This window comes from Pholcus phalangioides, unplaced genomic scaffold (genome assembly GCF_987345545.1).
Source record: "Pholcus phalangioides strain wild (caught in Gottingen) unplaced genomic scaffold, Ppha-v1.0 ptg000016l_1, whole genome shotgun sequence".
NCBI classification, from domain to species: Eukaryota; Metazoa; Arthropoda; class Arachnida; order Araneae; family Pholcidae; genus Pholcus; species Pholcus phalangioides.
The window spans coordinates 14,708,532-14,732,934 of NW_028301609.1; the positions used below are offsets into that span (position 1 = coordinate 14,708,532).

At 36.1% G+C, this 24,403-nt stretch overlaps 1 protein-coding gene across 1 annotated transcript; it reads right to left on the bottom strand.

The window, feature by feature from the left end:
* Positions 1 to 14,931: 14,931 nt before the first annotated feature.
* Positions 14,932 to 23,744, bottom strand: LOC149075119 (ceramide-1-phosphate transfer protein). Its single transcript, XM_089245679.1, has 2 exons — positions 23,546 to 23,744; positions 14,932 to 16,114 (listed from the first exon to the last, which is right to left on the bottom strand). The coding sequence occupies exons 1-2, from the start codon at positions 23,737 to 23,739 to the stop codon at positions 15,589 to 15,591; spliced, it is 720 nt and encodes a 239-aa protein (XP_089101805.1). The 5' UTR covers positions 23,740 to 23,744; the 3' UTR covers positions 14,932 to 15,588.
* Positions 23,745 to 24,403: the final 659 nt, after the last annotated feature.

Sequence of the window (24,403 nt, forward strand, 5' to 3'; positions counted from 1 at the left end):
TCTACTCATAATTAATGGCATTGTTTATCTGTGATTTTTTTAGGTCCTCAAATTGCCTTATTGACTTACACCATTTGAATTTTGAATACATATTGCCCTAGAAACTTAATGTTGTCAATATACAGTGAACGCTGGTTTAACCGATTTTTTTGAATTTAACACATGTTCACCTCATGTGATTCGATAAATCAGGTTTCAACTGCATATATGTTATTTTTTCAAACCAGAGTTTCAGAAATATAAAGGTGTGCGTTATTTTGTATAGACAAATTTGGTACCTGTTTTATAATTGTTCCTTTTTTTAAATTGCTATTGTAAATGTTGATTTGATTGTTTCATATACAGTGAGTCTCGATAATTTGAGTCTCAAAAGTCTCAAGGTTCCGGATAATTCAAGGTGCTGGAATTTTTTCAAAATTCATTCTTGAAGCCTCACTCTTTATATGTGTTCCACCAAGAAAGCATTTTGTTTAATTTTTCCTACTGATGCCATTGATTTTAGTTTGAAGGTGATTTGCCAGACTAAAGCATTCTTTATCCCTACGTCATGACCTATGGTCTTCAGTGGACTAGAATTTTAGTCTCAAAAATTCTAGTCTATGAGACTAGAATTTTTCTCAAGCCTCTCTATAGTAAATTTATAGTATAAAAAATTATATTTTTTTTCTGATCAGGTTTTTAGGGCTGGAGCTCCTGTCAGCCTTTGTTATAAAGTGGACATTGTTTTTTGCAGCCGTAATTTAATGAATTAATGAATCAAGAACTTATAATCAGATGAATCAAGAACTAAAAAGATAAGAGTATGAATATGTTACTTAAGTCCAAAGAAAACAAGTTAGAATAAGTTCCTACAAGCCTGTTAACCCAGGGATGGACTTTGTATTTTTCTCCATTTTTCATACACACTATTTACGGTATATTTACCATGAAGGAGATGTAACACCCACCCCACAAGGTTGTTTTCTATTGTTTTTCAGATAATCCAAGTTTTCTGTTATTCAAGGAGTCTTGATCCTGTTCACCTTGAATTATCGTGACTCTACTGTAGTTATTTTATGTTTTGCTTGCTTATCAGTAATGAATCTCAATTATTTTTGTATGGATATCCTTTTCCTCCCCTTATCTTAGTATGAACCCCATTTCCTTTGAAAAAGAATCAAGAGGGTTGATCCTAAACTTTGACGAAAACCCCTGCCAGTTTTTGTCCTCTTTTCACTATTGGTTCATAATTGAACTCCCATTTTTATATCGTTCATTGAAATTGGGAATGCATTGAGTTCATCTACCACCTAACATGTATATACCGTGACAAATATTTATTGATAAGGACTTGCTGAACGATCAGTATTGATCTTTGATACTTGAGATGCAATTTCATAAGAATATGTTTAACTCCACTCATTCAAGAAATACAGTTAACTATTTCATGCAGCATGCAGGTATAGAATCTGCTGGTTTCATCTTATCAAATGCCTTATATGTGACTCAGTCTTCCAAGTCTCTGAGCGAGCCGTAATCTATTGTCTTTGCCGTCCTCTTCTTATAACCTTTTTGGCTTTCTGTTTTTATACATTTATTTCCCTTATATATTATTTATATTATGATGCAGATTTAGTTTTTGTAAGATTCAGGGGCGTCAGAGCTAGGAGTTCGTGAACAACCCTCATCCAGTATCTTGTAGCACAGCAATGAACACCCTTCCCAGATTCAATTCAAAAATCAAGATCTAAACAAGGGTCAAGCCAAGCTTCCAAAGGTCTAAAAACACCTCCGATACCCCCTTATTAGATTGATGTCACTTATTTTTAGTGTAGTTGTGTTCAATAAAACTTTGGATGGTAAAATGAATGGTTGATAACGGAAAAAACATGAAGCACATATAAATTCTAATTTTCAAGTCTGTAAGTAGGTGCATTAATTGTATGATCGTTTTGATGTTGCTGAAATAGCAATTTCAATACAACCAACTTGTGGTGCTGTATCATAAGTGGATTCTGAGATGAATTGTCATGGTCTAGATCAGTGGTGTGCAAACTGTGGGTCGCGACCCCTGGAGAGATTCTCCAAAATAAAAACTTTCAAACAGGAAATTCATTTTTATTTCAAAATACATCAAAACTAAAGAATGCCTTTATTCAGCTGAGCTAACTACAGTGTATCATACAATGTAATCGTATCACATTCTACTTGTACAATAATCAATATATCGGCTCCGTCATGTCAGAATCATGAATGTGATATGGCCTTGCAAAAAAAGGACATGGGAAATGACGTTTGAATATTTGCTCTATCCATGTTACTCTATGGAAGTTATTTTCCTAAAATGTTTTGTAACATGTTTTTCAATAGGGATATACATTCACGTTTCAGGTACAACTTAGATAGCAAAACAAGGTATCCAAACAGCTGATAAAAAAAAAAGAGGAAAATTTGTATATTCATGCTTCTGGCATGCGGCGGACGATATCAGGTTAGTACTTTTACATGGTGACTTAAAGAGAATAACCCGATTTTAAAGTTGTATTCTTAAAAATAGAAACACAGAATAGAATGATAAGTTATATGTGATTATATTGGGGTAAATGTGTCTACGTTTTATGAAAAATTTTTGTTAATGGTCAATTTCAAGTGTAGAATCATTTTGAAATCATGATTCTTTTTTAATCACCCTGTATCCGAAAATCAAGGACCATACACCCCGCTACACTTCCATCTTTCATAAGAGACACTAAATACATCAAAAAATAAAATAAATATTGATATGATATTTAAAAAAATTAAATATCTTTGGAAGTCAATATCGCCTAATTAAAATCGAAACAAGCATTCCAAAAAGTGCTTTTGGGACAGCACATTTACTGGCAAAAAATCTGGCAAGAAGTTAGTAGTTATAGAATTGAATTCATTGAATGTTGGAAAATTGGAAATATTCATGTACGGCAGCAACTAAAGGGGGCAGGCAGAGCCGGCTCTAAAGTATTCTGGGTTGCAGGGATGTGATTTTTTTTTTCTGAGGCCCCCCCCGCCTGGCCAGAAATGCATACCTGCGTACCAATTTTCATGCTTATTTAAAATTTTTTAACCTGATCTCATTTTCAGGAGCGCCCCTCTGCTTGAGGCCTCCGGGCAGACCCATGCTTTAAGACAGCATAGGAGGTTGTGATCTGGTGCCCTGGGTACCTTACTGTGGGTGGATCCAGCTTAGCGTTAATATATTCTGATTTAAATAAAAAAAAATTCTTGCCTTTTTCATTTTGTATTATCCTTCGTAATTGTGGATTCACAACTGCTCTGTTATCAATTTCATTTCAAAATCAGACATTTCTCCAGTGCCATGGAGTTCACTGCAAAGCAATTTCAAACAACCAGGGGATACAACTTGAGGGGGGGGGGGGGTTATATAAAAGTTTCTGCAGAAATTTTTTTCTCTCATCGTCTCCCCCCCAACTCAAGTGAACCTATAGGATTGTATGTTATACTCACAGCTTCTATCGCCCACTTTGGGAAACACTGCTGTAAATGATATCATTTGTTTGGGATTAGAGTGGCCATGTTTGATAGAAAGAAACACTGGGAAAATTGGGATCAGATGTGGGACATCTCTGATTGCCACCTAAATACTGTCGGTGGGAGGTGAAATTTCTAAATATTGTTCACTAACATACAGTGATACTGCTAGTCCGCTAAGGTGTATTTCATGGGGGGTGTTTAACAAAAAATATGCGAGATGAATATTTATAGACATGTTCATTATAATAGAAATTATCGTGTGCAAATTATTTTCATCCTTATTTTAGTGGAAATTTTGAATTAAAGTAAGTTTTTGGGGGAAACTGGACTTTTTCACATAATGCACTGGTCACGCGGCCTTTTAGAGTGATGAACATGTATAATTCTTTTTTTCAACGATAGGTATCCAATAAAACAACACAGATGAAGGTTCCTTTAACATGCTGAACTCTATTTCTAAGAAAAAGTCATAGAAATAGAAGCAAAAGTTACAAAAAAAGTGTATCATCGACATTATAATCAAGGTTCATCAATATTATTTCCTATGGGAAATGGCTGAGACAGTCAATTATTGACGTTATACCCACGGTGTCGTTACAACTAAGTTTGACTATGTGTTTAACATAGAGAATGATGAGCATTTTTTTGTAGGTTTTGTGTATGTTTAAATGAGCAAAATGCATCCTCATTCGTCTATGAGTAGGTTCTAATTATCAGTGATAAATTATAATGCAAGTCCTTGTTCAGACTCGTTTAATTCGCTGTTCATATTATTTTCAGATAACGATTGTTCTTTCTTCGATGTTTTTTGTATGTTCCTATCAATGAATTTCTAGTGAAAAAAATTGAGTTAAATACCTATTTTTAGTGTTCGGTACTTGAAAAGAATGTAATTCGTCTTGAAGAACATTGACAGTCCACCCCAATGGTACATATTGTTACCCTAATGTTTTTGATATATGCATATTGTTTTATTATATACCTGACAATTAGTGTATTATGGTTTTATTCATATATTATAGTTGTTATTTATGTTGTAGTTATTATTCGTAACATATAGTGGTGATATTTGGACCCCTGTGCGATGAAAATTGTATCCATTTTTTGTTGTTGTTACTTTTTAAGACTTTATTTGGTAGTTTATAAAATATTGGTTCTTAATTTCTTGTTTCACTGTGTTTTAGTCTCGTTAATATCATTCAGTTCAGTTCTGTATGCCATACAGTTTTGGAACCCTTATCTTCTGAAGGATATAGACTTGGTTGAAAGGGGTGCAAAGAAGAGCCACTAGAGCACTGTTGGGTATGCAAGGCTTGAGGTATGAAGAAAGGCTTGATTCGTTGAGTATGTTTTCTTTGGACAACATAGGCGTCATGGAGATGTGATTGAAGTATTTGACTTTCAAGGGGATCGATATAATGGATCATGAAATACTGTTACACCGTCTTTCAAATGCTTCGACTTGGGAGGTGTGAAAGCATGCAAGCAACAAAAAGAGTAATATAGAGCAGTGCCACCTTAATGCATGGTCCCATTCAGGCACTCTCAAGAGAAGGACCTGACAAAAATTAGATATTTTAAAAAATTTGCCATGGTGGGGGCTTCAGGAAAATCAGTTTTGTGGCCCTATTTAATATTTATATGCATGTCTCTTTCCGCCGCCCGCGAAAATATGATAAGGAGTAGGCATAGAGATGAACTTAATTTTGCTCTACAACATTCACCACATCGCCTGCTCCCCTGCTGGGCACTGTACCAGGAAAGGTACAGAGTTCACTCTTTTTCCGTTTACGGGAATGTGAGGGTAACGTAGTAAATATTCATTTCGTTCCTGTATACAGTACTGATCAATGCCTGTCATCAAAAGGCAACTCGTGAAGTGGAAGGATAATGTTTTGTTTGAAAATCAGCACGGATCGTGGGTTCAGGAAGGGCAATTTATGAGTAACCAACCTCCTTTGCTTCTATGATCATGTGACTAACGCTTTAGGCAAAACATTGACGTGATCTATCTTTCCAAAAGGTTTTTGATCGGGTCCAACATGGTAAACTCTTGAAGCATTTACATGACATTGGCGGCAACTTATTGAACTGGATAGAATCGTTGTAGTGGATTATGGTTAATTGGGAATTTTCTGATTGGACAGGTGTTAAAAGCAGAGTCCCTCAGGGAAGTGTCTTTGCACCCATACCCTTTCCAATTTTTATCGATAAACTTAACAAGGGAATTGATAGGATTACTAGCAAATTTGATGACGTTAATTAAGCAGATGACGTTAAATTAATGGGTGTAGTTGGGAATCAAAGCGATAGGGAGCTGCTCCAGGCCAACTTAAATAGGATTGCAGCATGGACAAATGACCATCAGCGTTCACAAGTGCATCGTTGCTCATTTTGGTTTGAACAACCCACGTTTCACTTACGAGCTAAGTGGGAGAACTATTCCAGATGCAACTATGCTCACCGATTAGGGAATTCTCATTGACGTGCAGCTCAGGTTTTTATTGTTCCATGGTGGTCAAAAAATAGAATACTCGGTTTGATTCTTAAAAAGGTTTCTTCGTGTTCTCCCAGTCATCCTTCCGCTTTTTCAAGGCTTAGTTCATCCTGGCCTTAAAACGATATGGCGTACTCTAGGCCAGTACGCCATATCGTTTTAGAGACTTATCTTCTAAAGGATATAGACTTACTAGCTGATACCCGGCGACGTTGCCTGCCCTGTAAAAAATTTATATATGTATAGCTTATTAATTATTTCTTGATCAAAAAAACTTCTGCATCAAGTAAGAAATAAACGTTCCGAAAGTAATTGTTGAGGACCCGAAATCATTGTTGCCCGACAGTTTTTGTGCCCATTTCTGGCATTTGTCCAGTTCTGACGAACTTTTAAAGTAGCCTACAGTTCAATCCCCGACCTGTTTGGTATATATGCAAAATCTGGCGACGAACGGTCCAAAACTGTAGATTTGTATAAAGAACATACATATTTTCACATTCATATATAAGATGGTTGAAGAAGGTGCAAAGAGCCACTAGAGCACTGTTGGGTATGCAAGGCTTGAGGTATGAAAAAAGGCTTGATTCGTTGAGTATGCTTTCTTTGGAACAACATAAGCGTCATGGAGATATGATTGAATTATTTAAAACTTTCAAGGGGATCGATATAATGGATCATGAAATACTGTTACACCTTTTCAGATTCTTCGACTCTGGGAAACTAGTTTTGATGATTAGTTCTCATTTTCAGTTTTCCATAGTCAATTATGCTGAGCACAGTTGGTATTTTCTTGGAACTTGAATCCTCTCATCTCCCAACTCAATAGTCTGGCTCTATTGTACAATATTCCACTTCCAAACAATTCTACATACCGTAATTTTGAGCTGTAAACGCAAACAATGGCGGATCCGGGTACAGTGCATGTAGTTATAAACGACTAACAAGCAAAACAAACAAGTGAATAGGAGCAGATTTAGCTGTCTTTTTTTCTTGTCCACGAATTCATTAATCCTTGGGTGTGCCTTAATGAAAGGGAGGCGAGGGTCTTCTTGACAACAAAACAGTTCTTATCACGGTTTTGTAGGGGAAGGGAGTATCTTTCCTAGCTTGCTTAAAAACAGATATTTTTCAATCTTTAGCAGTGTGTCAACACTTTTCGTCTTTCTCAAGTGCAGAATGGCAAAAAACGAAAACGCGTTGTTTTAAACATTAAAAAAAAAATGGAAATTGTGAAGACTGAAAGCTGGTCATGTGGTGGAAACTTGCAGTTGAAATACGGACTAGGTGTGACAACCATCAGTGATTAAAAAAGAATTGCAATAAAATAGAAAATTTCGCAGCCAGTTTGCAAACAGCAGATGGACTATTCTCGCAAAGTTTTTTTTAGGAAGTTATGCCATGGTTTTAACGCTATCACTGTGAAGACGATCAAAATCTTCTAGATTCAAAAAAATTCTTAGATATGCTTGAGGAGCTCCCTGTATTCCACAGTCCTGTCATGAAGAGGATGTGTGTCAGTGGTTGAAAATCGATAGTAATGATCCGGGATATCATTTTTTTGGATGACGAAGAAAAAATGACGAAAGTGAACAATCAAGTTGATCAGGATCAGGGTTGGCAGGTTTTTGACACATGGCAGTTTTTGACGGTTTAAACCGCAGTTTAAACTGTCACGTCAAAAACCCTCCGTCAAAAACCTTTGTCAAAAACCTCAAATATTGCTTTTCGATATAAAAATTCCCAATGAAAATGCACACGTTAATTGCATGTAATGTTTAAAGTGACTATGTTATACAAAGAATAAATATTTAATAAGATTCTAAAATAATTTTCTACTCCCGACAGAATTATTTTGGACAATATATGTTTTTTTTTTCTTATAAAATTTGAATAAAGCATAACATGAACATTGAAGGGAAAACTGTGGAACGATTTGGCATTCTTTGATTCAAGATGATTCTTGACCTTCCAAAATTTCTTCAACTGCTTATATATATATGCATTGATATAAACTATCTGCTGTACTCTTTTTACAACAGATAAGTGTTTAAAAAAGTTTATTACATCATGTATGTAATGTTGATTTCTGTTATTATTAAATTATCTAGATAACCACTGATACTTAAAACAATACTCTTATTGCACATAACATTGAAATATATCTAGCGATCAAAATACTAAATTGTAGGACTAAAATGTCATTTAATTTGGCAATGCTAGCTTTTATATGTCCAATGCTAGCTTGTATATGTCAAACTTGGTTTATTCTTACTTTTGCACTATGATATGCTACATTTACTAGTATTTATAATGCAATGGTTTTCCAATTGAAGCTGTATTCAAACATGCAAAACAAATGCTTTGGGTATCAAGTCTTGTCAGCTCTGCTTTGGTTGAAAATACTCTTTAAAGCTGTGTGAATCTAAGAATCTAATCACCCTGATCTAAGAAATTTTTAGGAGAAAATAAATGAGTTTAGTTAGCGCATTAACAGATGCTGCGTTAGAAATTTTATATGGAATAAAATTTTGGGCAGATCAGAAAATTTAAAATATCAAAATAGATATTTTTCGTCAGTAATTATAATTCTGAATATAAAACCCTTTAATCTAAATAAAAGTAAGTATTTTGTTATTTAACATATCTATCAAGTTAACAAAAACTATTTGACATCATTGACAGTAAGATTTTGATAGTTTTAATACCGAGTTAGTTTCTGGGGTCAAAAACCTAACCCTGATGCCCTATCATACATATTTTGAATATGCAGCTCTATTCCACTTGGCAAATTGAACACAGGTAATGAGTAGCTTAGATAAATAAACCATAAAATTATATTTTATATGTTCTAGGCTCTTATGTTGAAGAATTCAAAATTGCAAATTATAATTAATATTGTTTTAATTATTGTAATAAATTAATGTTTAAAAATAAAACATTGTAATATGCCAAAAAGTAAGTTTTTCATCATGTTGTATACCTATTATGTTCAAAACATTATCAAAAGGCATTCATTTAGGTTTTTGACGGTTTTCGACAGTTTAAACCAGTTTTTGACGTCAAAAACCCAACCCTGATCAGGATGACTGTGAAAGTGGTGAAGATGAACCAACGGCAGATGTAATAACAGTGAGGCAGAACAGCGTTTCACAAAATGTCTCGCACGGTTAGAATCGCGGCCTAACGCTGACCCGCTTCAATTTTTAATGTTAATACTATTACAGGATGAGACTGCAAAATGTTGTATAAGCAAGTTGAAGCAATTAAAGATACATTTTTTTGAATGGTTTGACAGCGTTATTTATCATGCACGTATGTGTGTGTATTTGTTTTACCATTTTATTTTTTCCTTTACAATTTTGCTGTTGTGGTAAACTACTTTTTTTTTTCATTTACTTTTCAGAGTGTAAGTCGGTTAAATTTAATTACTTCAAGGTTTTTGTTACTGAATTGCAATTTATTCCTTTGCATTGTCGAATCAGTTTCGAAATCGATTTTCCGAATACCCTTCGGTCCCGATGTGTTCGGATAATCGATGTTCTACTGCAATTCTAGGTTATTGTGTCGCAGAGAGTTTCCTCCAACAGGGTTGTAAATGTATGGAATAGCTTCCCCAAGATAAACACCTTCAAGAAGAGACATAAGATGGGCGGGAGTAATCGTGAAGCTATCCATATTTAAAAAATGACAACCATATTGCTATGGGCAGATGTTTTAGCTGTTTAGTTACTTTTTCTGCCATATTATTTTTGGGTAGCTACATTTAGGACTACAGCAACCACAATTATATATATATGGGCTTTTTTTTAGTACTATTTATTTTTATTTCTTTTTCCAGCCACCTTGTTAGGCGATTTGCCTGTTGTGGTTTCTAATTTTGAATTTGTGTGTATGGAAGACAGATGGCAGCACCAGTATGATAAGAAAGCAGAACTCAAGCAACATAAATAAGTTAAGGCAACATATATACACACTCCACAACATGTTCCTGTATGTACAAATTTGTTAGAAATTCTGTTGAGGAATGTTTGTAAAGTGTAGTAGTAGTAATTAAATTCACGCAGCCACTCACACGAGCAAATTTGTGATTAATATTAGCATGAAACATCGCAACATAGAAGTTGCGAAATACAATTACAAAATGTATACAATGCAAAATAAGATACAATTTAGCATAACAAAGCATATTTTTATTTAAAAAACAAAACAAAAAAAACAAGTACATTTGAAAAAGACTATTGGAACAAAAAATATTCCACACACAAAAACATTAAAAACAAAAAAAATTAAGCATTGCATTGAATTTATTCCTCACCGGTCATAAAAGGAATGTAAAATGAGCTCATCAGTACTATACAGCAGTGGCTCTCAAACATTTGTCTTCTGCAGCTCCCTTGCCCTCGTGGACGTGCATCAGTGGCTCACCAAAATAGTCTAGCAAAGAACTGCTACATGGTATTGAATAGGCACACATTAACAAGGATAGTGCCGCTGACAATGGTTAACTGCACCCCCAAGGAGCCGTGGCACATAACTTTGAGAACCACTGCTATACAGGGTGTCCAGATCAAATGTCTCTAATTCCAAAAATTGATTAAAAAAATCAGTAATGTCACGTAGGGTGGCGATATTAGAAAAATTTAGCTGATCAACTCTGCGAGTTTCACGACAAATTTTCTGAAAGCGTCATTACATATGCTGCCATTAGTATGAGAGGACAGAAAGAAAAATGGTGTCACCCTACAAGAAGACACATTGTTCCATGGAAATGTTAGCTCACACATCAACGATGATCCTGATTTCCTCTCTACGATCTATTTTTCCGATTTTTGCTTAGGCAGATAAGAGGGGGGGGGGGGCAATCACTTCCAGAGGCATAGTTACAGGGGCACTTGGCAGGCTATAGCCCAGGGAGAGGGAAAATTTGAGGAATGAGTTGTCAAGAAAATTATTGGAATGGTAGAAAGGTGATAAAATTTCAATAGCCAACAAATGGTAAAACCATAAACACTCCTCGGCATAGGGACTAGGCCAGTGAGTGACCTACAGAGCAAGGAGACCAAGAAAGTGTGCAATAATGTGAGAGATCAAAAGAAAAATCTATAGTGTTTGACCATTAATGACCTAGAAAGTGAGGGGCCAGGTCGGTGAGTGAGCAAAAGAATGATTTAGAGTGCGTGAAAGCATGCGAAAGTGTAAAAAAGGTGATTTAGGGTGTGAAAGCATGTGATTGACCAAAAGAGTCATTTAGAGCAGTGCCGTCTCAATGCATAGTCCCATTCGGGCACCTTCAAGAGAAGAACATCATCACAAAAATTAGATCTTTCAAAAAATTTGCCACGGTGGGGGCCTCATGAAAATCAGTTTTGTTGCCCTATTTAATATTTATATGCATGTCTCTTTCCGCCGCCCATGAGGGATATGATAAGGAGTAGGCTTAGAGATTAACTTATTTTTGCTCTACACATTCACCAAAAATAAATTTATAGGTCCCTTTTTAAAAAACGAAGAATTCAGGTCCGTCAAAGAACCTTTCCAAGGAGGTTCCAGAATGCAGGGCCGTCTTAATGCATGGGCATACAGGCCCAATGAAAGATTCAGGTGGACAGAGACCCTCATATTAACAAGATTGAAGAGAAGGACACAGGGCAATTTGGAGGATTGATGGCCCCACCCCAGAACCCTGTTAGCCTGGGCTGACAAGGCTTGGGAAAGGGCCATCTCAAGAGCATTATGGGCATCAAGTAAAGTGATTTTTTTTTATTTGAAGCCTCTACTTGGTAAAAAATATGCCTGCCTGCCCATTTACATTCTGAAATTTTAATGAGATTGAATTTTTGTGAGCCCTCCCCTTGCTCTTGAGGATCCTGGGTGGGCCCATGCAATAAGAGGATACTGCTCTGGGGGCCTTATCAGTCTTATATTTTTCCAATATTTAAAACTAAATTTTCTTGAAAATCAGTCATTATAAGGAGTCCGCTAAAAGTCTGAGGTCCTGTCAAAATTCAAGGCCCCATCTATTTGAGGATGATGGGAAGAAAACACAGATTCACTGTGATAGTTTTAATTAAAAAAATATGATAAAACCTAACTGACAGCTTATTAATTAAAACACACACAAATCTTTTTAATCATTAAGAATGCATATTTTCATATCATATAACTGCTTTTTTCTCTCAATCGCTCAAACTTAATTAAGCATTAATGAGTAAACTACAAGTAAAAAATACGAGTATCAACAATCTGTGCTTATATGCCATGAAAAATCTTTGAGCCCAAATTAACTTCATCGATTAACATTTTTTTAATATAGAGAAAAGTGCTTTTATTGATGAGGCCCCCTCCCCATTAAAGTGAATGCGTGGTGGCAACTCAGTATCACAGATATGGTTCAGACATCTCAATTCGCCTGATGCACAACTAAACGACCATTCAGCATCAACTAAATAAAACAAATTCTATTGACAAGATTGTCTTGCACAATTAATGGATGTGTTTCCGACTTACATGATATTGCTTAATAGTTCACACATTTTTATTCTTTCATAGATTTAATGAATTTTGGTTAACAGAAACGAGCAAACTCAAAATTTTAATACGAAAAGTTAACTTGAAAGCCCAATGATATTTACAGGGCTCCCACTCAAAAAATTAGAAAAAGTAGGACTAAAAAGACGGATGGGGAAGTCCCCCCCCCCCCTTCAGACAACATAATTATAGCATAATTAAAAAAATTACATTTTTTGTTAATTATTATTTCTTTTTCATAGCAATATTTCAGAATCCTGTAAATCCTACAAAAACAATTTTTGGCCAAAACAGTGTACTAGCAACCACTGATAATTCTTTTCTGTCTCTCCTAACAATATACTTTGTATTATTCTCTCTTTTTTTTGGAGTCTTCCAACTCTCAGTCTCTCAACTCTCTTCGACAATGCACAGCAAATTACAAAGACATGCAAGTTGTTTGAGAACGACACTTCTTCCAGATCTCTTTCAAAAGCACAGTGCAAAATGTGCCAAATTACATGACCTGATGTAAATAAGCCAAGGTGAACCAGATAGTTTTACTGCACTGTCCATCCTTTTTTTTAAAGGGATTTGTTTGCATTCCACTGATCAATACCAGTATAATCATTTTGGGCAAATGAAGCGCTTTTATTTCTATCTCTTTGCTGAGCATTGTAAATATTGTTTACGCCTCTGCATGCCCTAAAAATACAGAAGACAATTGAATGCTATTGGGTATCATCAGAGTTACAAAACCTAGAATAGGCCTATGTATCCAACTGCTTTGTTATGCAAACCGTTATTCCACCTATACACAAAATGTGCACCATAATTTTGAATAATGAACGTTAATCACTGTCCAAGACCATGAAGTAGTAAATACAAAATTATTTTTTCCATCAAGACAAATTTTTAATGACTACTCTGCTTGAACCCTCAAACTAAGCAAAAGGAAAATTAATAAACCAGATGGTCCACATACACCCTCCCTCCCCAAATAACCTGAAAAATGATACAATTTATGCTTTGGCAGAATCATTAATTGCAATCTACTACATTTGTAATATTTGGCAATATATCAATGATTCGCTGTTCAACTGAAACCGATTACACAAATTTTCTTGATAGAATTTGGTAAAAAGGTAGGAAAAGTAGGACAAAACCGAGAAAGTGTAGGAAAAATAGGATGAGTGAGAGCCCTGTATTTACGTTGGTACATCTAGCAATTAGGGTATAGAATTCAATGTTTTATACAAAAAATAATTCCAAATCAGCGGAACCCTAGTGCCACATTACAATACATTAATAATACTTGGTGCAGTTATATCTAAGTTTAGCTCTCTATATTTTTCTGCAATTTTTTCCATCCACAAAATCTAGAAATAGAGCAGCTTTCTTTCCGCACTGTATTTAGGGATAATCTATATTTACCCCAAAGATCTTCTATACTTATTTTAATTAAGGACTTTACCACATATCAGCAACATGCATACCATACCACGTTACCTTTACTCCAATATCATTGAAATTATGTTAAAGAAAAAAATAATTTTTGATTTAAATCAATGATTCCATTTTTTTAAATCCAGTGATTTAATTTTTTATCAATTGATTGACAAAAACTGAAGATCTGGCTTTTAGGAGCAGTTATAGTTTAAAATGTTGAGTTTCTTGGCCCTTAACATTTTGCAGCCCGGTGCGATCACACCTGCCTAGGTCAGGCCCTGTTGCTGATATAGAAGGATTGAGTTGGACATTTGTATCGTGAGGACTTACTTGATATGATCGTTGGACTATTTTTTCATCCAGGCAACAAAAGCAGCATGTGTGGGAGTTTGCTGTTTTTTTTTAATAAAAACTCTGAGTGTTGCTTTCTATTTACATACTTTTTTTCCCAATCCTGTCATAATTCTTGTTAATCGTAGAAACTACTGAATAGGGACATTTGAACCAGACAACCTGCACGTATATCACAAATTTCTTTATTTTCGAAGAAGAGAGGAGTATTAAACACTTATCATTACCCTCGATTATGACATATCGATGGATTAGCTAGTTTTTTTTTTTTTTTTTGTTCTCTACGACTAGGAATATACTTGACTGTTTTGTTTAATAACAGTCAAATACTGAGTAGGTTATTGGTACTAAATGTTTTTTTAAGTTACTATATATAGCCTATATAACACAATGAAACAAAACATTTTCGTTGCCCATAAAAATTCATAATTGATGAAAAATACTTCCAGAATAAATGAAATATTTTCAGAATTAGTTTTTTTTCATAATGTGTTCACGTATTCCCAAGAGATTCTTTGAGTGAGATCTGTCCAGGGAATTTGTTAGTGTGTTAGTAGACACATCCATGCCTGAACCGGGATTCGAACTCAGACTTGCACAGTCAGAAGCTAGCTCCCTAACCACAGGACTGCCAGGCAACTGAATTGATGAAAATGGGACGGCTTGCGAAAAATTCACTACTGTGTGAGATATAGTTTTGGTACTCCCCCGATCACGTTTTGCTTGGCAGACAATTTTTTTTATCAACTCAGATTCAGCACTCCTCCTTAAGCAGCGGCGCATCGTGTGGTTCCAAGAGGGTGCCCACAGGGTCTTAATTAGGCTGGGGTGACCGGGCACTGCCCTGGGCCCCCAGCCGAATAGGGGCAACAGAAAACTTTACACTTGTTTTGCATAATAATATCGCTTTCAAGAGGGAGGCACACCAAGGAAAATGTCTGCCCTGGGGCCCTGAGAAGGCATTACTGCCCTGGGTACACGCCTCCAGGAACTGCCCCTGCTTACAAATGCAAGATGTGTGGTGATTTTTGGTTTTTGGGAGAAACGTTAAAAATACAACCCGTCATTGAAGCGCACACAAGCACTGCATTTTCTGCACACGAGTGATTTGATTCAAATGAATTATGAAAACAAAATTGTTTTTCCTTCCGCCATTGCTAATGGTTCATCTTAATGAAACAGAACGAAGAACCTGTATGGTTTCCTGTTGCAACAAAGCAAACTAAACGGCTTTCCAAAAACCCTATCAATTGTTTTCTTCTTAACGTCTAGGTTTAAGGCAGATTCAACAGGTTTTTACATTCATACAGCAGTTGAGTCTTCTCGTGAACCGTTTTGGATATCACCGCAATGTCAGCCATGAGTTTCTCGTAGTGTGTGATGCTATCAATATTCGAAGAACCGCCCAAGACTTTATCCATGAACTGCTGTCTCGCAGGCAGTGTGTACACGGCCAGGTGAACCCCTTTCTGCATCAACCAAGGGTGATACCTTGACAGTGACTGGTCATAACATTTCCTGGCGATGGAGGAAGTTTCTGCATGGGGATGGGCTTGACTCATATCCCGCATGAAGAACATGATGAACTCAAGGGCTCTGTGTAAACGCAACAGAGTCCGGCAACCAGATGGACGGCTCCTGTCGTTGATAATTCCATTAGAACTTTCGTATTCGATCATCGAAGGAATGGTCTGATACATCTCACCATTGGGAGACTTGCGGTATTCTTCCAGTATCGTTACTTTGCTTATGATATCGGAAGAAACGAAACCAAAGACTGTTCCCATCATCTTGAAGAACCTGAAGGAGAAAAAAGAATAAGACAATAATTCATACTCACAAAGCGATTTAAAAAATGACAGCTACATAAAGGCAAAATAAATTACACGCTTTCCTATTTTTAACACAATGCAGGGTTACATTCATTCTCTTTTGGTTAGCCATCAACCTGGTGATGGCAACCCCTTGCTATCTAAGTCACTCTTTTGGTCGCTCAATGATCTCGTCCCTTGCTCTCTAGGTCACTCACATACTTGGTCACACTCTTTCGATCATTTACATCAGTGTTTCTCCAAGTGGGCAATATTGCCCCCTAATAGTCCGGGGGTAGCAGCTATAAATTTAGTATAGGATCCCATGGGTGAACTCAATTTGAAGGGTGATGAAAAAGAAAATTTTTTGAGAAGGGGGGGGGCGATGGAACAAAAATATTGGAAAACTGATTTATATATACACGATTGCAAGCACTCTAGGTATCCTTTTTGGTTGATTACCAACTTGCTCCCTTGCCCCTATTTAGAAGTTACTCTTTTAGTTACTCACTGATATCATCCCTTGCTCTCTAGGTCACTCATATGCTTGGTCACGCTCTTCTGATCATTTACATGCTTGCACACCGTTTTGGTCCCTCAGAGATGTAAAATTCTATTATAAATAACTTGAGAATATTCTTATAAGTTCTTGATGAGAATATTCTGTTATTTATAATATAGTTACATATAATATCCTTGAGAACATTCTCTGGAAGGACTACTTTCACAAATTACTAGGGAATATTCTTATAGAAAATAATAAGAATTATTCTGAAGTTAATAATAGTCCTTCCAGAGAATATTCTCCTCGATGAGAATATTCTTCAGTTACCGAAATCTTTCCAGAGATTATCATCAAGAATATATGTAATAACATGTATCATAATAAATAATCTCGATAAATAATTTGAGAATAATAATTATTATTTTTGTATAATAATTATTATTTTTGATAAGAATATATTCTCTAGTAATTTATAATAGCAGTCCTTTGAGAGAATATTCTCAAGAATTGTTCTCTGCCCCCGTCTCTCTTCCCGTCAAAAAGATGGATATATTGAAGTTTGTAGACACCACAATATTAAACTTTGAAAGCAAGAAAATTAAACCAACAGAGCTGAATTACACAACTTTTAAAGAAATGTCTCGAACTAAAAGTTATCATTGGGGGTGATTACACCAAAAATTGTTTTGTTGTAAAAGTTTCAGGCAATGAAAACCAATTTATATTTCACAATATAAACAAAATTAGTAAAAAATTTAAATTATTTAAAAGAAAAATGAATATTCTCGATTATTCTCTAATTTTTACATCCAGAATATTCTCAGAATATTCTTGTTCTCCGAGAATATTATTATCTCACATCTCTAGTCCCTCACATGTTTGCACACTCTAGGTCACCCTTTTAGTTGCTCACTCAGCTAGTCCCTCCCTTGCTCTCTAGATCTCTCGCTTGGGGTATAGCCAACTTAGTTCCCCCCTCCCTTCTGTTATAACACATGAAGTTACCATAGACGTAAACTTGTATCTGGCCCATGTGAGCCAAAGCCCCCACCCTAATAATATAATTCAGTCTTCTCAATATTTCCAATAACTTCACGCCTATGAAAGTTATTCTTTTGGTCACTCACTGACATGTTCCCTCGTTCCCTGGGTCTTTCTTTTGGTCATTCCCATACTCACACTCTTTAGGTCAGCATTTCTCAACCTATGGTCCGTGACAATGGCATAATTGGTCCGCAGGCAGACTTGATAACTTAATTCTAACTGAATTAAAAATTATTCATTTGCTGCAATTTTTATTCATTTTCATATGGGATTTAAATAAAAATTATGGGTGCCCTCATACTTGGATTCACCATACCTCAACATGGAAAATGTGGGAAATTGTGATCCTGGGGTGGGGGAATATCACTAATTGTAGACAATAAATGCAATCAACAACAAATTTGCTAGTTACTGCTATAACCACTAAAGGGTATGAAATAAAGGGCCTCTACAAATCACTGTGAACAAAAATGTATTTAGTGTAAAAAAAATCAATAAACCTGGTGACCATATTTTATTGAGAAAAATACGGGGAACTACAATCTTAAATATGGAACAACATAAAAAAACAACCAAAAACGTTGCCATAAGTTGGCAAAATCAAACTGTTCTTGAAATTGCAGATTGCAGAAATAACGAGTCCGTGTGTGTGTGTAACAAATATGTGAGCTGGATATAAATATTTGTACAGCCATAATTATAAAATGTTGTTTATTCACGATTTTATCAAATACTACAAATAAGCATCATTAAAAACAACAGGACAAAAATGCATAAAAGCTTGTTTGATCATCCCGTATTTTAAAGGAGAGACAGATTTCCTCATATTATTCATCACTTGTGGGAGGTTCCCTCTGGATTCAAACTTGTCTCTAGGTCACTCACATGCTTTCAAACACTCTAAGTCAGTCTTTTTTCATTTTATTTTAAATTTTGCTGTCACTCATACCTCAGCGAATAACTACTGACCGATTGGGGAAAAGTTTGTCAACAAAGGAGGGAGGAGAGAACACCTACTAGCCTCCTGTGTAGTCTTGCAACGTCATAATAACTTACGAGAAGAAAAAAAATTTTGGTTAAACCTTTGGGACAAGATTCCATAAGCTGGGTTGAACCAAATTTGGGGATTATTTTTCGCTGCCAACTGATTACCTTCGTGCTTTCAAAATCTTTGATTGGTAATAATATCGTTTTTTCAAGTCAACATGCTATCATTATCTCTTTTAGCAACATTTTAATTTCTTATTGTCACCAGCGTTATTGTTATCATGAGTAATGAGTTAATGATAATCACAACAGTACTGACAGGGAACTACCCACCTCTGACTTGGATGGCTTCTCGATTGACACTAAATCACCGGGCAAATTAAAATGTGTGCTAATAAATGCCAGGAGCTTGGGTAATAAGAAAGATTTTTTAGAAACTATGATGGTTGTAGAGGGCCTGGATCTTATAGCCGTTACTGAATCTTGGGCAAACGATGGGGATGAATCTTTCTTACACATCTCAGGATACGATACTTTTTTGAGAAATAGATCGGATAGGAAGTGGAGTGGAGTGTTGATATACGTGAAATCATGTTTGAAGGCTAGAGAGTTGTTATGTATCTGGCAACACCAGAAAATAAGCAGTATTATGTTGTACGAAGGTGGCAACACTTCAAGGGAATGACAACATGCCGGGAATCAGTTGTAAATATTGTTCCGTAATAAATTAGTTAATAATTATCGTTCAGCTCATGATTCACTACCGAAACGGCTCATAAAGTACAATAAAAGAGTGTAATGTGAAGAGAAGTGATATTGAAACTATATGAGTTGAGCTTGAAAACAAAAGACATCATAAACTTATTGTTGGAGTTTGTTACAATCCACCGAATAGGGATCCAAACTACATCGCCTAATTGCATGATGAAATTTCCTACATGTGTAAGCGTAAGAGGGTTCTCATACTAGGGGATTTCAATTACCCAGGTATTGATTGGGAGAACCTTTCATCTAGAGATCAGTATGAAAGAGACTTTAAGTTGGTACTCGAAAATTTTTTGTATCAGCATGTATCAGAAGCCACTAGGGCTACTGCTATTTTGGATTTAGTTCTTACTAGTTCTGAGGATCTTGTTGAACATGTTTCGGTGGGGGAAGAGTTTTCTTCCAGTGATCATCGTATCGTCATATTTCACTGTGGCTTTTCCTTGGGTAAGATTGATAACAAAAGACTGGTTCCTTGTTTTCGGAGAACTAACTTTGATGTTTTGAGAGGAAGGTTAGCGGAAGTTTTCAAAGACAGGTTGGAATCAGCAGGGGTGGTAAGTCAATGGGAAGAATTTAGTATGAAGCTGTCCTCTGTTTTGCACGACGTCATACCCTTTGATAAAAATTGTTTTTTCGGGTTCGAAGACCGTCGTCCGTTTGAGTTTGTTCTCAACGTTTCATACTAGTGGTTGGCATCACTAGTGGTTGGCATCATCAGGAGAATTGATAAACTGGATCAAAGTCAAGTTTTCCGGAGTCTCAGGTTGTATTAATCAACTGACCAATCGCAAAACAATAGTGTAGTTCAAGCCACTTATGTGCATAAATACAACCTGAGACTCCGGAAAACTTGACTTCGATCCAGTTTATCAATTCTCCTGATGATGCCAACCACTAGTGTTGGGGAAACGTTGAGAACAAACTCAAACGGACGACGGTCTTCGAACCCGAAAAAACAATTTTTATCAAATGATGGCCACGAAAACCTTATAGACTAGTCATACCCTTTGTTCGAAAAAAGCGTGTTTGTACATCACACCCTCTATGGTTCACGGATAGAGTGCGTAACCTTTATCTTGAAAAGAAAAGAGCATTCGGAGAGTATAAAAGTAGACGAGGTGACCTATCATTGTTTATTGATAGAAGAAGAGTGTTGAAGAAAGCGATAAGGGATAGTAAAAAAGAGAAGTTGAATCTAGGTTGGCAGATAACATTGGCTCTGACCCAAAATCATTTTTTCGATACGTCAATAATGGATGCAAGGGATGAGGCATTATCGGCCCCTTCTTCGTGCGAGAAACGATTACTACTGAACGTTACATTACAATTTTGGAACAATTTGTTAGCACACATGGCGCATACCGCAGCCCATGCAGTAACTTTAGATGAATGCAGTGGTTTCTCTTCACACAAATGATGATTTTCGGAACCCCAAAATCTCCAGTTTTGTTTTTTTTTTTTAAATTTTAAAAAATTTAAAAAAAAACTAAATTTTCGAAATTTCTATAAAACATTCTTACAGTTTTGCTAATAAACATACCGTTTACCGCAGAATTCTATTGATCTTTGTTGTAGAGATATTTAATTTTGAAATAAGGGCTTATTCGCTGATCACCCTGTATATTGATCAAAATTTAAAATGGCTCTCGCATTGTAATTATTTAAAAGCAAACTCTGTTTCATTATTTATAAATTGTACAATATGTAAACCAATCTTTTTTGTTGACGTATTATCATTCAATGTTCCAATAACACTTACTTTATGGTCTGTCACTCTGGGGTAGTGATTATCTTACCACTATTGCTCCCTTAATTTCCTTACAAAAAAAAACTATTAGAATTTTGATGGGAAATTACATCACTCCTTCAAATGAACTTTTTCTACACCTAAATATCCTACCCTTAAGGTATTTATATTTTTTTAGATCCATATTTATAATTAAGAAAAAACAGTTCGCTTTACCTTTGAATTTGTCACGAACATCCAATAGACCTACTTTCCTATACTCTCTGCCTTTAGTTCATAAAAATATTCTCAGAAAGCATATTTTAGCTTCCTTATTTCTAAATTTTATAATAGCCTTCCAAATGAACTTTACAGCCATCCACATTTTCAATTTTCAAAAAACTTCTTAAACAATAGTTATTTCAAATAGTCAATATTGAAAACCACTTTTGATTTCGTCCTCAAATTTGCACTCCCTTTTTTGCTACAGATTGACTTCCCGCTCCAACTGGTTAATTTCTCATTTAAAATTCCCTTGTTGTCAAGTCTGCTGTACTATTTCAAATCATATTATATAAACTCATGTTGATTCTAAGGAAACAGTTATTTTCCGGATATTATGCTGAGGTGAACTCGGAAAGAAAAGTCATCAATTCTCTGCCGGGACTCGACGGCTGGAAGAGATCTCGGCAACGGGATAAGTCCAGTGGCAAAGTTCTGCCGTTCATTCATTCATGCCGGGACTCGAACCCAGGCCCTCTGGCATACCGGGCAAGCATGCTACCATCTACGACCACTGGAGACATGACCCTGCATTTCTTATTTCACACCCTGTGGCATGAGGCACTGAAGTAGAGGCATTAGTAGCCTCTCTTTAGGAAATGGTTCCTGGGTGGGACGGTTTAGAGCGAGATAGATGGCTTTTTTCTCAGCCTGAGATATCAAGGAAACAGTTATTTTCAGAATATTATGCTGAGGTGAACTCGGAAAGAAAAGTCATCAAGTCTCCGCCGGGACTTGAACCCAGGCCCTCTTGCATACCGGGCAAGCATGCTACCATCTACACCACTGGAGACATTTCCCGAGGAAGGGCCTGGGTTCGAGTCTCGGCAGAGACTTAATGACTTTTCTTTCCGAGTTCACCTCAGCATAATATTCTGAAAATAACTGTTTCCTTGATATCTCAGGCTGAGAAAAAAAGCCATCTATCTCAATCATGGTGATTTTTTTTATATAAGTAATAATGCACCCCCCCCCCCACTGCCCGTTACATCATTATATTGTATTTTATATATAACTATCGAAGCTGTTCTATATAACTTATGTATTATATGTGTGTATGTTTTGATTTTTTCTCCTCCAAAATCACTAAATACTATAATTATATTTTATATTGTCAATTGTTAGTGTTTATAAATTAACTTCATTGTAACGACCAGTATGGGACCTAGGTGTCTCCTTGGTGGTTTTCATTAATCAAATTTAATATTTACCTTATATTAATTAATAAATTGATTTGATTTTTGCACTTTTTTAAAATTCTTCCAAATTGTTCTGCAACGTACATCACAGATTTCTGAACATTCTGCTTTGGGGGTCTCATTATCTATCATGTTCATCATCATTGAAATTTAGTGAGCATATGCCAAAGCCTTGTTTGTCATCATGCATTTTTTGTCTTGCGAGTTTTTCAATAATTTCATGGATGAGCATTCTTCAGACGAAAAAACACTTGTATTTTTTTACCATGAGGTCTGCATGGTACCTGCGAAAGATATTATAGTTTCTTGCCCGAATTGTACTGCTAGCGTGGTTCCGAATAGGCGCCAAGAAATTCTGTCGGCGTTGGGTTTGTGGGAATGGGAAATAAGAACATTTATAAGTCCAAAGTAGCCAAATTGGGCAATACATATATAAATCCTGTGGCCAATACTTTCTTCGATGATTCTGGTTTTCCTCGCAATTTTCTAGCTTGCCAAAAAAAGAATTGTCAATTATTTTTTTTTGTCGGCTTTGACAATGTTAAAGATGTTTGACATGCAAGAAAGTCTATGTCGTCAAAGGGGAAAAACCTTGGCAAAATTAGAAATCTCCAAATTTGGAGCAACCTCAGATTCAGAATGTGAAAAAAATTCGACGGAAACCAAAATTGATAACATTATCCAAAGTTCCGATAACAAAAAAAAAACCAATTTTTTTTACGTTATGATATCGGTCAGTTTCGTTCTTTACTAAAGTGATGACATTAATTTATCCGTGATTCTAATAAGCAGCGCCGACAGTACATGTTTTTTGATTGATCATGATCCACGTGATTGATCATGATTAACTCGTGTTTCGACTGAGATACACAACGAATTGCCACATCAACATTTATGGAAGGCACAAACCTGTAGAGTTCCTTGAATCCTGCAAGATAACAGTCCATGTCCAAAGCTTCGACATTTTCGGCGCATTTGGCGAAACAGTCGAACACCAGCTGGATATCGAAAGACGACCTGCAACTGTTATTGTTATCGATAGCCAATGATCGGTCAGCTGTTTGCTGCTGCTGCTGTTGTTGTTTACTCAAGTCATCCGCCATCTTTGCAGTTTTAGGAGAGATTGACGTTTAAGTGTCAATGTGCACTGAGGGTTTATTGTTGTGTGCGCCTGGAAGAAATCTATGATGGGATGAATAATTATCTGACCATACGTCCAGATATTTTGAGTGGTTCAATTGTTTCAGAAATGATGACAATTTCGCCATCTACAAAGTTCTCTTGCCGATCTACATCCAGAGTGACTAGTTTGTCGGTCCAAGACGAAACCGGATACGGGCCATCATAAGGTGGAGTCAGTGGGGGCTTGACGCAGTCAACGCTGAGGAAGACATAAGTGTAGGTTGACAGTGCTGGATGTTTGAAACTAGAACCTGTAGAGCGAGTTGAAGTTGGTACTGGAAATGAACTCGCAGACCAGATAGCCAAAGAGGCAGCGAATATGAAGCGAATATATCTGGACCTGAACCTTTCTATCCTGTTTTGATGTCAACCATCAAAGGAGATGTCAAACAATGAATAGAAGACAAACACATGCGGCAATGGAACTCAAGGCAGGACAGCAGACAGGCCAAGCTGGCCTTGGGAACCTATCCGAATATTGCCAAAAAAACTTATCTCATTGAACAGGAAACAAATTCGACAGGTTATACAGATAATCACTGGTCATGCTAACCTAGCGAAACACCTACACAACTGTGGCTATGC

Coding starts and splice junctions, on each gene's coding strand:
- LOC149075119 (XM_089245679.1), bottom strand. CDS start 23,739: ATGGCGGATGACTTGAGTAAACAACAACAGCAGCAGCAGCAAACAGCT. Junction 16,115..23,545: donor GGATTCAAGGAACTCTACAG/GTTTGTGCCTTC, acceptor TTTCTCCTTCAG/GTTCTTCAAGATGATGGGAA.